Source organism: Emydura macquarii, unplaced genomic scaffold, assembly GCF_026122565.2.
Source record: "Emydura macquarii macquarii isolate MOO-44397 ecotype Brisbane River unplaced genomic scaffold, CSIRO-AGI_Emac_v2 contig_3517, whole genome shotgun sequence".
Classification (NCBI taxonomy): Eukaryota; Metazoa; Chordata; order Testudines; family Chelidae; genus Emydura; species Emydura macquarii.
The window spans coordinates 5688144-5701628 of NW_027133654.1; the positions used below are offsets into that span (position 1 = coordinate 5688144).

At 37.2% G+C, this 13485-nt stretch overlaps 1 protein-coding gene across 1 annotated transcript in view; it reads left to right on the plus strand.

Moving 5' to 3' along the window:
- PCNX2 (pecanex 2) overlaps window positions 1-13485 on the plus strand; it is a 200369-nt gene that overhangs the window by 121431 nt on the left and 65453 nt on the right. Inside the window, exons 22-23 of the mRNA XM_067536007.1 lie at window positions 7122-7232; window positions 11869-11996. Of these exons, the coding sequence (XP_067392108.1) occupies window positions 7122-7232; window positions 11869-11996 (239 nt within the window). The remainder of the gene's footprint in view (window positions 1-7121; window positions 7233-11868; window positions 11997-13485) is intronic.

Here is a 13485-nt window from a genome sequence, read left to right on the forward strand (position 1 = left end):
AGGAGCTCATGTTCAACTGATTATCCACCATGACCCCCAAATCCTTTTCAGTGTCACTGCTTCCCAGGATAGAGTCCCCCCATCGTGTAGGTATGGCCTGAATTCTTTGTTCTTAGATATATATGTTGCTATTTAGCCATATTAGAACACATATTGTTTGCTTGTGCCCATTTTACCAAGCAATCCAGGTCACTCTGAATCAGTGACCCGTTCTCTTCATTATTTACCACCTGTACTGGGAAGCCATAATTTGGCCTTTTGTGTACATACTGATGCAGTGGCTTGGTTATATATATAAATCATATCCAGGCAAATTAGTAGCCTACTCTATGGGATGTGATTAGTAGAGCTCCTAGAACATTGCATTAACTCTTCTGCGCACTCACTGTGGGGTTGCTGGGAGGACACTGCACTTACCACTGTCTCCTCCTGCCCTTCCTTAATTGCAGATCTTGGTCCCAGTAGAGATCCCTCTGTAGGGTCCTGGGAAGATGATAGGTGTAGGAGGCATCCCACCCCAAGTGACAGTGGTAGAGAATAAAAAAAAATTGCTTTCTTCTAACTCTGAAGCAAGAACTTAAATAGAATAAAGAAAACAGTATTATCAAGCTACTCTGTCTCTCTCTGCTTCACTGCAGAGCTGCTTCTTAGAACCTTCCTAGCCTCTCTCCTGTCTGGCTTCCCGCTGCAGATTTAAGTAAACTATATGCACGTCCTCAAATCTATGCTGCCCCCTCCCTTTTTTCTATATAAACAATCTTTAAAAAGAGTTTGTATTTTAAAACAAATTAAAGATCTGGGTGCTCTAACCAGCTTCACCTCTTATACCAATTTGGCCACCATCTGATCTTGAGGAGCTTTTGGTACAGCTGATTCACCTGGATGATCAAATCCCCAAAGGGATAGACTCCTGTTTAAGAGGTTTATGTCTCTTATCAACAGGTTTATCTGCTTTAAGGCTATGGTAATAGTACTATTGCTCTGGGCGTGTCACAGAATTCAACTGTCTTTGGAACCAGTTAAGGTGCTGCTTATTTATTCTGTACTGAGCACCTTGATCAGTATCTCTTATGTAGGATCTTACTGTATCTCCTGGATCATTCTGGGTTAGGATTCAGCCTGCAACCTCTTAGAATTGGTGTATCTCAGCCTCCTATACTTTTAAGCAAGGCCACTTGCTGTAGGATGAAGATTTGTCTCTGTATTTGTTCTGTTCTGACCTCTTAACCCATAAGCAGCTGAGCTGGGCTCATTCCAGTGACTAATGTAGAAGGTTGCCCTATAAGCTCAGCAGAGCAACTATGGATGCTTTTGGTTGGAGGATTCTTTTCTCTCTTTGTGAGTCCATTCCCTTGTGAGTGATGGGAGCTGGCAACAACATGCTTAAAATCGTACTGAATGCCAAAAACGTAAAATTCAGAACTGGCAAACTGTCTCATTGCCAGTGACTATTTCATTTTGGAATGCCAAAATGAGAAAAGGTGCCTTTTAACTATTTCTGGCCTGTTTACTTTTGGGACTAGTAAAAAATTAATTTTTTTTGCAAAGCTGTTTGGCTTCCTGGTAGTCTTAAAGAAACAGTACACACATCTTCACGCACACTGTCTTGCACATTCGGAATGATCAGACCCAATGACATTAAATCTCTAGGCAACAAGGCCATATCTTCTTAGCTTTTTCTGTCTTTAGTGTGCTATTGACAGGCAGTCTAATGGCCTCTTAATTTGTGTGTGTGGATGAACTAATTAGCAATACTAAAATATGAACTAATCTTATATTTTCTGATAGTCAAATTCTCTGAGGGTTCAGAATTTGTCTTGATGCATAAGTAATCAAAGAAACCAGAGCTTGTTAAATTTGCCTTCATTAACACTGAATTCATTTGCCTAAGTAGTCTTACTCCTGCTGAGTTCACCTACGGATACATTTTCCCTGTGTGATATTTCTTCTGTTCTCCCTCCCTTCCCCAAATACATTTTCAGAGTAATAAAAACTCCACATTTTGTCACTTTTTATTTTTAATAAAGGTTTTGCTTTTTTTAATATAGCTTCTCTTTGCTTTTGTACCATATGACAGGTTTTACTTAAAGATGATCCTCCTGTCACAGCAACTCCAACACCAACTAAGAGAGCCAGGCTGTAACAACCTGCCAAACTTGTTTAAATCAGGCTTAATTCTATAAGAGTTTAACATCCTTACCATGATCCCTCAAGAAGAGTGAAATTTATGCATATCATCTTATTTTTCCCCATTTTATGAGAAAGTGTTGTCCCTGACGATCTTCTCGCTTTGTGATAGCCCACTAATTAACGTTTTGGACCTTTTGGATTGTCTTTGTGAATACAGACTACAGAACTTGTGGTTAACCTGCAAGCTTCTGTGCATTTAGTTACTACTGTATGACGGAAGCCTGGCTCTTTTCTTCTTTCTTTCCAGTTTTTAGTCCTTCCATAATTCTGATGTTTCACTTAAAAGCTTCTGGCACTAAATCATTAATTCAGATTCTAATCCATTTATTGCCTTTCGTGCATACTGAAATCCAGTGTTTTAATCAGCTGCACTCTCTTTGCTCACAGCTGTTTCCTCAACTTTTGATATCTGGCATATAAATCCTTTCTGTTGAGTAAAATACCCAAGGCTACATCTGATATTTGACAGGATAATCCTGGTGGTTAGCAGTTCATGTTTCCTTTTTTATATTGGAGATGTAGTTTAACTTATTTTCATTCATCCTTCCATCATTGACCTCCATATCAGATTTCACTCCTGACACAGTCCCCAAATTTTAAGTTTTTTTTAAAAAGGGAACCAAGACAATGCATAAAAATGGATCGAACACACCCATTAGCAGCATAGTGTGATACAGTTTACTCACACTTTCTGCACTGATAAGGGTAGGAATTCTCCAGGGGAGAGAAGGTTGTTATGAGTGTTCTGTATCATATATGTAAATAGCTAAAAGATAAGATGCCAATAGATGGCACTCAGAAATATGGTGTGCACTATAAATGGTTTCCTCTGTGTAGCTCTTTATATCAGCTCTTAACAAAGGTGACTTCCAAGCTTTCCTCTTGGCTCCAGCTGGGGGATGCATTTTTTAGTGCCAAGTGGTGCTCTGTAGAAGCCATGCTCATGGATGCACCCCAGGAGAAATGCTAAATCAATGCATCTCCCACCTGGTCTATTCTGCTAACCCGGCACATTTTGTAGGCTCCACTGGCTAATTCCAAATCTCTGGGGAAGCTTTTTAGTTTCACCCACAGGCAACGGATTTCTTTCTCTTGGAATGAAAATTGCCATTTTCCCAAGATAAAACATGCATGGTTTGTCTGGTGCTTGTTATGTTATTCTCTGCCATATACATTTATTATGCTCAGTGTCACTAGGATTACAGAGCTTGGAAGACTGATGTTATTGCTGTTTGCTGTTATACTGTGCCTATCATCTGTAAATTTCAAAGGACCCTACAAACACCAAAGGTACAAGTCTTGTCTCCTTTATGGTGAATATTTGCATAGATCCTCTCCCCTCCCTCTAGGTGAAACACACCCATACTACTCCATTTAGAGCTGGCAAATTTCACACTTCTCTGGTACACAAGGAATGCAGAAGCCCTGCATGTAGTCACTCTGCCATCCATATCCAGGTACTGTGGAGCTTCTAGAGTGTGGAGGACAATTGCAGGGCCCACTGCAAAGAGGTGGAGTTCACTCTGGGTGTGCTGAACTCCTGTTGATATCAGTGGGAGATCAGCACATGTAGAGAGCAGATTATTAGCATTATGCAGATAACTTTGCCCTAATAAAGCCTCACAGCAACCCTGTGTGTTAGGTACATTTAATTGCCACTTTACAGATGATAAATTTAGATGCAGCAAAGTTAAATGGCTTGCCTAAGATCACACAGCAAGGCAGTGAATAGAGCTTAAAAAACTCAACTCCAAGTACCCTGGACTGATCACACTCTCTACCTGTCTTATATGTTGCATTTTTAAAAAAGAGACTCATGAGATTAATAACATGGATTTTTATGTATCAATTTTTTAAAAATTTGCTACTGAAACACAATAGATAGCAAGAATTAGGTTAACCTCTGAAGAGGATAAATGTTAACTCAGTTTCCTTCTTTCATTTTTTGTTAAAATGATGAGCACTCTTTTAATGCATTAATGGTATATATCTCATTTAGGTGAGAATCATGAAATTGCTTCAAACTTCATGAAAGGCTTCAAACTTTCTGAAGCAGATTCAGATAAAGGTTGTACAAAACCTATTCGGTACTGATTCAAATGGATTTGCCAATAGAATTTTATAATGGCTTGTGGCAGTAGCACTGAAAAGTATTACTATTTCTAGTAAATTCTTTTTTCCAGGATTTCAGAGGTGGCATGTGTTTCAAATAATATTAGGCTATAAATCGGGGGCATAATCAATTCTGCTGCAAACTTCAACATAACAAAACCAAACAAATGATTGTGTCAGTTTTAATTTAGTACTTTCTACACACAAAAAACTTCACCATTTTAAAAAAGAAATATTTTTGTTAATTTGTATGTACATAAGTACATATGTAAACACACACATACAGTAAAATAGTTAGACCTACAAAAACAGATTTTAATCTAAACAAAAGGAGCTAACAGTCAGTCAAGTAGAACTGATAGAACATTAAACACTACAGAAACATTTGAAAGTTTGAGCCCATATTTTTCTTGAATCCCCCAGGCCTAAACTGGAATTTTAAAAAGCGGAATTCATAGACTCATAGATCATAAGGTCAGAAGGGACCATTATGATCATCTAGTCTGACCTCCTGCATAACGCAGGCCACAGAACTTCACTCACCGACTCCTGTAATAGACTCCTAATCTAAGACTGAGTTACTGAAGTCCTCAAATAATGATTTAAAGACTTCAAGGTACAGAGAATCCACCAGCAAGTGACCCGTGCCCCATGCTGCAGAGGAAGGCAAAAACCCCCAGGGCCTCTGCCAATCTGCCCTGGGGGAAAATTCCTTCCCAACTCCAAATATAGCGATCAGCTAAACCCTTAGCATGTGGGCAAGACTCACCAGCTAGTCACCCAGAAAGAACTGGCATCCAGTTCTAATGGGGTAAAAATTGTTTCTGTATTTAAAGACTCTGGTTTCAGAGGATATTTGTATCACACATGAAGCATACAAATATATTTTTAATTTTTTTCTGTTTTAACTAAACAAAATTATTTTTACAAGAATTAAATATGCCAGGTAAATTGCATGTTTTTAATGCTTTATTTAGCCCCAGTCCTGCAAAGGGATCTATCCACACACAGTCTCACTTGATGCCACACAAGCGGAAAGGTCCATGCTGACAGAAGCTTTTGCAAGATAGAGGCATTGCAAAGTATCCTTACCAACTTCAATCTCAGTTTATTAAATCAACTGTTAATTGCTACACTTACGATAGAAGTCCACCGGACCTGAGACAAGGAGATAGTTAAAGAAACAAACAAAAATGTCTTTCAAATGCTACAAGACAACTCTAATGTAACTAACTGTAATTACCCAAGCTTGCTATTGAATTAACCCACAGAATTAAATGTTATATCAGGTATTTACAACAAGATAAGAACAGTCATACGTAAAAAAATATTTTTACAGATCAGGGCCTTTAGCTTGTCTTTCTCTTTTTGTACATTTAGGTCAGATGGTATTTCCAATGAGGAAATACTTTGTAGACGGTAACAGCTTTACCTTACAGAAGACTCTAAAGATGATCAGTATAATAAAGAGCATGTCTATATAAAATAAATATAATTAAAATCTATATGTTCTGCTTTTCCACTTTATAGTAAAAGGAATGAAGAAGTTTAAATTCACTGAATATATTGGTACTTTTTACTAATTGAAAAGCAAGATGTTACTCATACTGTCACATGAGTAACATCTGGCAACACTAAAACTTTACATTCCCTAAATAATATTTTATTCCTCTGCTTAGTGAACTGTACCAAACACTCAAGATCTAAAGAAATGTTATAATAAGAATACGCTTTGATAACCCATCCCACGCGGGAGTAGAGGTAGTCCAGATTACTAAAGGCAATGGGCCACATCTTCCTCTTAAGGCATGTGGTATCCTAAAAATCACACGTTAAGATGCTTTTTGGAACAATTACAGAGTCTGTTGATGACCCAGTCTAGTCAGCAGAAAATTCCTGCTCTGCCTTTGCACAGGGAGCTAGGGGTAAAAATCTACCACTTCAGGAAATATCCATATATCGTTCTTGAGTCAGGAGCAAGCAATAGTAGCACCATGCATGTTTTACAAAAGTCAAAACCAATGTATTTTGCTGTCCTGTCACCACTGTGTGGTGCGTTGTCTGAAGGGTTCCAGCTTGCTCTCCTGAACACCTGTTACAGATTCACTAATATTCCCAACATAGTTATCTCTAACCTTTTCTACCAGAGTGTCATGCACAGTAAAAGGAAAAGAATGTTTTGCTCTGGCTTTGTAAATGTATATATTAGAACTTTTGAAGAAGTATAATTTAATAGAATGTGTTTTTTGTTTCTCTGACAAGAACAGCTGAAGACATGAAAGGAAACCGATAGACACAAATCTCAAAGACTTATGATGATTAGGCTGCATATAGATTTAGAGCCAAGAGATCCCAATTTAATAAGGGTATCTCTGCCAGCAGAAACATGCCTGTTCTTCAGTTTTCCCTGGTGGTGCTAAAATAACATCATAGAAGTTAACGCATAATAATACAAGTTAGCAATATAACCAAATTAGCACATAATGGTACAATGTTTATTCCCTCTTTAGCACAAATGTTTTTGAAAGAAAATCACTTAGATCCCATTTAGGCTAGGTATTTAAGCATGTATCTAAATGTAAACACTTGAGAAGTTAATGAGACTAATCATGTGCTTAAAGTTAAGCATATGCTTAAGTATCTTCCTGAATCAGGACCTTAATGTCAATGGAAAAAGTAGCAGAATAGAAACTGAATTTCATTCATTCCAGTAGAGTTATGGTACAATGCACAATTGTAAAGGATTTAGAATTTTTAAATGTTATTGTTGATATTACCTTGATACCAATGTCAATTTGTTTTCTTTCTTTTGCTTTCAGCTGTGGGATCTCCTGCAAAAATTACAGTTTGTTATGACGTACATTGCTCCCTGGCAGATTGCTTGGGGGTCTTCATTTCACGTGTTCGCTCAGCTCTTTGCAATACCTCATATCCTTTATACGTGTTTTTTGGGTGTGTGTTTACTGTCAGGTTCACCGTTCACGTATATACAGGGTTTGAACAAAGAGTGTAACATTTAATAATTAATTACATTTAATAAAAAAGTGAAAATATTTTACACTGAATCTGGGATACTGTGTTACTTCTAATAAGGATCTTTTTAGACACAGGGGACCCAGTTTTTCTCTGTTATTTGGATGCATCTATTGACTGCATTAGTAAATGCAACTGGAGGATTGAACAGAATTTGAACCAGGATATTTAATGCTATTAGTTTCCTTCTCACCCATTCATATTCAGTCGATGCCCTTTTCTTATAACATTGTCGCTCGTCCCAGCACAAAATTTAGAGTGTCTTGCGTAGAAAAAATATTCTCAGTACAGTACCTCTATCCTGGGTGGACTGTCTTCTTTATAATGCTGTTCTTATGTGGTGCTGAGCATCCGAAGGCTTGGGCTCTAAAACATTAATCCTTTTAACAGTTAGCCCTGACTGATATCTGAAATGCAGGGACTTACTTCAACTGGTTTTTCCCTGCTGTATCCTTCTAAATTTTTCCCATCTTAATTGTAGCCTGACTTTGATTTTCTTTTATACAAATTTTCCATTGGGTGGGTTGGGAAGTTTCCTCCTCTTAAAATTTTCCACTTTTTGTTCTAAGACATGAAGTATCATAGGATAGCTGGAAACATACTCAAAATAACCCCCAAAGGGAAAGATTCCAAAAAGACATTATTGACAAAAGTATTGTAAAAGTAAAGCTGTCTCCAACAAATTTTAAAGCCGTAGGCTTAGCAAGAGCTATCATCAAAATTCACATTCTGTATTAATTTGACTCTCTATTTTTAGCTATGAATTGCAATGAAAAAGTTTATTTAAAGTTATTTAGCAGAACATTTCAAAACTGAAGATTATACTTGAAGAAGATTTCTCTTCAATCACAATTATTTTGTACAGTGACAGTAACTTTAAAGTTAATAAAATCCCTAAGTAGGATTTTTCAAAAGGAAGGCAATTACTGAAGAGGATTTAGTTGATTTATGTAGTTATTGTTGAAGTACATTTACACTTGGTATCTATTATTTAAGTTAACGATATCCTTGTTAAAGGCAAAACAGTATCATAATGTAATGTTATGGTTAAAATTTACATGAATAAGTTACTGTTACCACAACAACAACTCTGTCCTTTTGTATTTGCATAGAATTTTCTATTAACTTTTATGCATCATCACTATAAAAATAATGCAGAAATGCTACATAACCACAAAAGGACCAAATTACAGTATGACTGATCTGGGAACCGTAACTTCGAATTAACTAATTTATGTTCATGTAAATTCCCAATCATAATGTTACTTTAACATAATATCTTTCATTTAATTCTTTCTTTAAAAAAAAACAAACAACAAAAACCAGAAAAAACCCAGTGAGTGATTACGCAGTAAACCAAACATTACATGCATTTATTTTAATGTTCTTGCATGTATGTGTAAAGAGTCAATCAAATGTACACACTAAGGGCCAGTGGGATTTGTTGTGTGCTTGTTGTAAACAGAATTTGGTCTTCAGGGGTTTACAGGTTTGGGGTGTGCAGTAATCATTTAGCCCATTTTCTCTCTATGTCCTGCCCCTTCAAAACTGAAGACTGGTAGTGGCACTTATTTCCATCATCATATTAAAAGTTTTCTTTCTTACCATTTTTATTTGCAATGTGGAGCCTTTTCCACATAACCTAATAAGTACTTTGCCTCCCATGTTCTGAACCCACTCTAACATGTTATCTATGAAGATAAGTAGATCATCTCACTGCTGCTATTTTGCATATAATTCATACAATATCTGTAAGTGATCAAATTGGTTTTGGAAGTCTCAGTGAATGTTTTGGGAGTGTGAGAGCTATAGAGCAGGGCTAATCCTGCAGTTACTAATGAATGTAGGGTACAATTTTCAAAAGCATCTAAGTGACTTAAGAGCCTAAATAGCTTTTGTTTCCATTGTATATAAGACTAGACGATGTAACTACACTCCATAAATTCCAACCTCAGTGTTGATGTTAACATAGTTAAAAGTCAATGGGGAGCTTTACCTGAGTAAAATGGCTGTGGGATCAAGAGCAGAATTGTTAATATTTCAGATTACACTGTTTGAAATGTGCTGCCACTGCTGCCTCGTGATTCCAGCAGTGACATCAGAGAAGGGAGCCAAAAACACCCATCTGCCCCAGATACTTTTTCCAGTTACTGCCACTCAGAAACCTGTACTCCAGCACTGATCTCAGAAGGAAGCCTTCTAGACTCAGTTGGTCTGTATGGATTGGAGGGGATACAATTCACCCAAAGTCCAACATATCATGGGACTGTAGTGCAACATCTCTGCAATCACTTATTCCAGCCTTCAGTATATGCATGTAGATGGGAACCTATTTAGAATAACCCCTCCATGCCCACTCTGGAAGATTTCACAGCTACAGGCTCTGGCAAAACACAGATCCAGTTGCTCTCTCCTTTAGCCAGTTTTCTCTTCCATGTTGCCCTAAAATAAGTCAGTGCACGTTTTGTGGGAATTTGTGGAAGCTCCCAGTATTGGCTGTATCCATCCTTGCCCTATGCGGGATAATTGTGGGTGTTCCCTAGCATGGTGAGTCTTATGTTATAGCAGGCATAAAGAAGATGGTGCACAGGGAAAATGAACTGGAACATAATATAGGGAAAGTAAGCTTTTAAATTCATGGTAATAAAAGTACTATAATACCATAGTACTGTAATAATACTTGGACATAATCAGTGCATTGCTACCAAACACAGGAGAACCTAATAAAAAGACATCAGTTGCCATGAGTTAAAAGTATTTGATCGCAGCCAAAGATGATTACCCACAGTACACATCAAACTGAGGTAAGGAATATTTAGAAATGAACTTAATTAGAAAATTATTTATCATGTTTCATAAGTATACATGACACTTTACAATAGTTAAAGTATGGGCAACAACAACAAAAATTCCCTCTCCTGAAATTTGGAAAACGTAGCGCCTATAGGATACAAACACTATAAAAAGATCCCTCAACTTAAAGAAAGAGGGCTCTTACCTGTTCCTATGCCAGGTTTATGTATGTGACACTCTTAATTAAAACCACTCTCCAAAAGTCAAATGAGAATTGTCTTCCAAGTTACATATAATAATCATTGTCATTTGACTGGAAGAAAACCCAAAGGTTGCTGTGGTTTTACCTGTATATTTAATGTAAACATTTCATGGTGAAGTCCCAAAAGTCCTAACTTACGATATTGACTATTTTTATGTTAATTACTTTGAAGCAGTCTTAAAAAGACTCTATCTACTGTCATTATCTGTCGTCCTTGTTTTCTTCCCATCTTTTCAGTTCCTATGATCATTCCCCTTAGCTGAAAATAATTCTTCATCTTTCAGAACCAGCACAGATTATGATTCCAGTGTAATATGACAATTGAACTTTTTCTCCCTTTATGTTCCCTCTGATGGTATTTGAACTTTAGCTTTTTAAAGCAGCTTAGTTTGCAAGCTCACTAATGCACTCAGACACCATCCCAGGCCAATCTCTTTTAACAAGTTTAAGGATTTTCAGCGATAATTCCTGCGAAATATTTGTTTGTAAATGCTGCATATTGCTTCCAAAGCTTGGCTCATAGGCTTTTAATGGAAAAACTGCAGTGTGAATATTTTTCAATTATTAAAATAAACCATGCATTAGAAATTGAGCGTTAGTTTCTCAAAGATTGCAGAATCTATATATTGGCCACTATTAGAAAAGGCTGAATCAAAAGACTATTGCACTTGAGTGATTAGACCTTAATTCTGTTTTCAGAGATGCACCATTGGTGTTGTAATCCCAGTACTTTGACACTTGCCAGCAGCTTTAGGGTTCTTGATAAAATACCTTTTTCCCAAGTGAGGTATAAAATGGGATGATTAAGTCTGTCATGACAACAGGCTGCATGTACCATTCTCTCCAGAAATTCAAGGGCCTGGTGTAACCAAAACAAGAATTTGGTCCCAAGTTTTCTAAACTATGCTCCTCTTACATGCTAAATATTCAGTGAACTAATGTGAGGTCCACTTGCTGGAAATCCTCATTTCAGGACAGCAGGTTTCATGATAGACCCATGCTTTGCGGGGAAAAAACAAGGTGAAATCCTTCACCCATTGAAATCAGTGAAAACTCCAGTGGGCTCTGGATTTCACCCAAAGTGCTTAAGGATAAGAGATCTTTGTACCATATTCTCTGGTCCACTAAGGCTGTTGTGTAAGTGGCATTAAAGCAGGTGGAGAAGGCCAGTAGAGAATCTTTCCACCCCAACCCTGGAACAGAGGAACTCTGGCAGAAAACTGACAGAGGTGGCTCTGCTAGCCATGCCGCCCTGCAACTTGTTCGCCTGAATATGTGGCCTTATTATTAGAACTATTTAAGCTTGAACAGCTATAGCCTTCATATTGATAATTAATTGTGTATGACTTCAGAGCTCCCCCCCCACACACATGCTTTGGAAAAAATGGCAAAAAATAAAATAAGTTAGGAGTGGCCTGAAGAATGATTTAGAAATGTGATGGAATCATTCATGTTACCTTAACTTGGAATTTTCAGACTCAGCTATGCTTTTCTTTCAAACTCTGGCCACTTCGATCTTTTCTACTCCACTGAGTCCCTTTCTTGGTAGTGTCATATTTATCACATCATATGCCAGACCAGTCAAGTTCTGGGAAAAAAACTACAAGTAAGACAATTAAAGTTTTATGCACCTGTTATTTTTAAGGTTTTGTTCTTACTAGTTTCACTTCTGCTGTTTTTGTTTTTTAAAAGATAATTCTATATGTTGCTCTAGAGTATGAAAATAAACTGTTATGGTCTTGGTCCTACTGTATTAATATTTTTAACTTTATTTAGTTATTTATTATAATGTACTTAAACAGTTATCAGGATCATACAGATGATATGTCATATCACGTTTACTATACAGACAGAGAGCAACAAAGCTATGGAAATCAGAAGTGTCCTTTCTTGTTTTACAAGTAGTGTTAGCAGCTAAATTTGTTAAGCCCCTGGCACTAGAGATTGGATTGCATTAATACATTTTACATTAGCCAGTTAACACTGGAGATGTTGGGGCACTCTCAGCACTAAGAGTGAATGGGTAAACTGTAGTCTGTTTGTAACTATTTTTAACAGGTAATCTTTCATAAAGTTGGATATCATGGTTGGCTGTTTGTGTTTGATTTTAGTTTTCCCACTTCAAGATGGACAAGAAAATGAACTTAAGAACATAGAAATTATTTGATAATGATTAACTGTACATTTTATTTTAGTACCTTTTATGCAGTAGGATCTCAAAGCAGTTTACCGATTATATATAGTCTCTTCATCCACCACGGACACGCAGACAGCTTTTGAGTAAAATATAGCAGCTATTAAATAGCGCGCAGAAACTCACCGTAGTTTAGGACAGGCAGTAAAGAATGTAAGCCAAAATAGGAGTTGGCCAGACCAACAAGGAGTGTAACACACTTCATGCCTCTGTTGCACATATATGGCCTCATATCATCATGGTTTCTGAGCACCTCCCAAGTATTTCAATATAGAAATAACAACTATCTCTTTTTCTTCCTTTCCAGCTTGTAGAAGTAGTGTGATTAGTTTATAGGTTTTTCTAACTGGTTGATTATGGTTTGTGTGAGTGAGTGGATGGGTGTGAATGCACGGACATGAAGAAATTGTTCAGGCAAAGTGAAGTCAAATAAATGGGGTTTGTATTTATTTCTGAAAATGATTTGGGGGTTGTTTTTTTTTTGGTTATCTTTTGCGAGGAGATGGGGGGGGTTCATAATCTTGGTCCAGCTCTTGTGAAAGTTCTCTGCTCTCACAAGCATCCCTCAGTTTAATTGTTCTAGTGGATTTTAGCTTTTGTGTGAGGTCATGGAAGTGGAAGGAGAGCAAGTGCATACAGTGGAGAACTGAGGCAATCAGTTCATAGTGTCCTGTGTTGTTAAATAGAAGGACTGCTGTATTTTATATCAGCTGGAGTTTTTTGAGGGCGTGTGGCTTCTTTCGTAGATATGAGTTACAAAATCAGTCATGAGCATGGGGCACATAGTGCCAGTCCTCTCAGTCAAAGATCTGGCTATCTTCAGGTTATTCCTAGCTGGCAGTGGGTGGTTTTGGTTTGGTTTGATTTTTTTCATCAAAAGGGGGATGAGGCCAGAATGTTT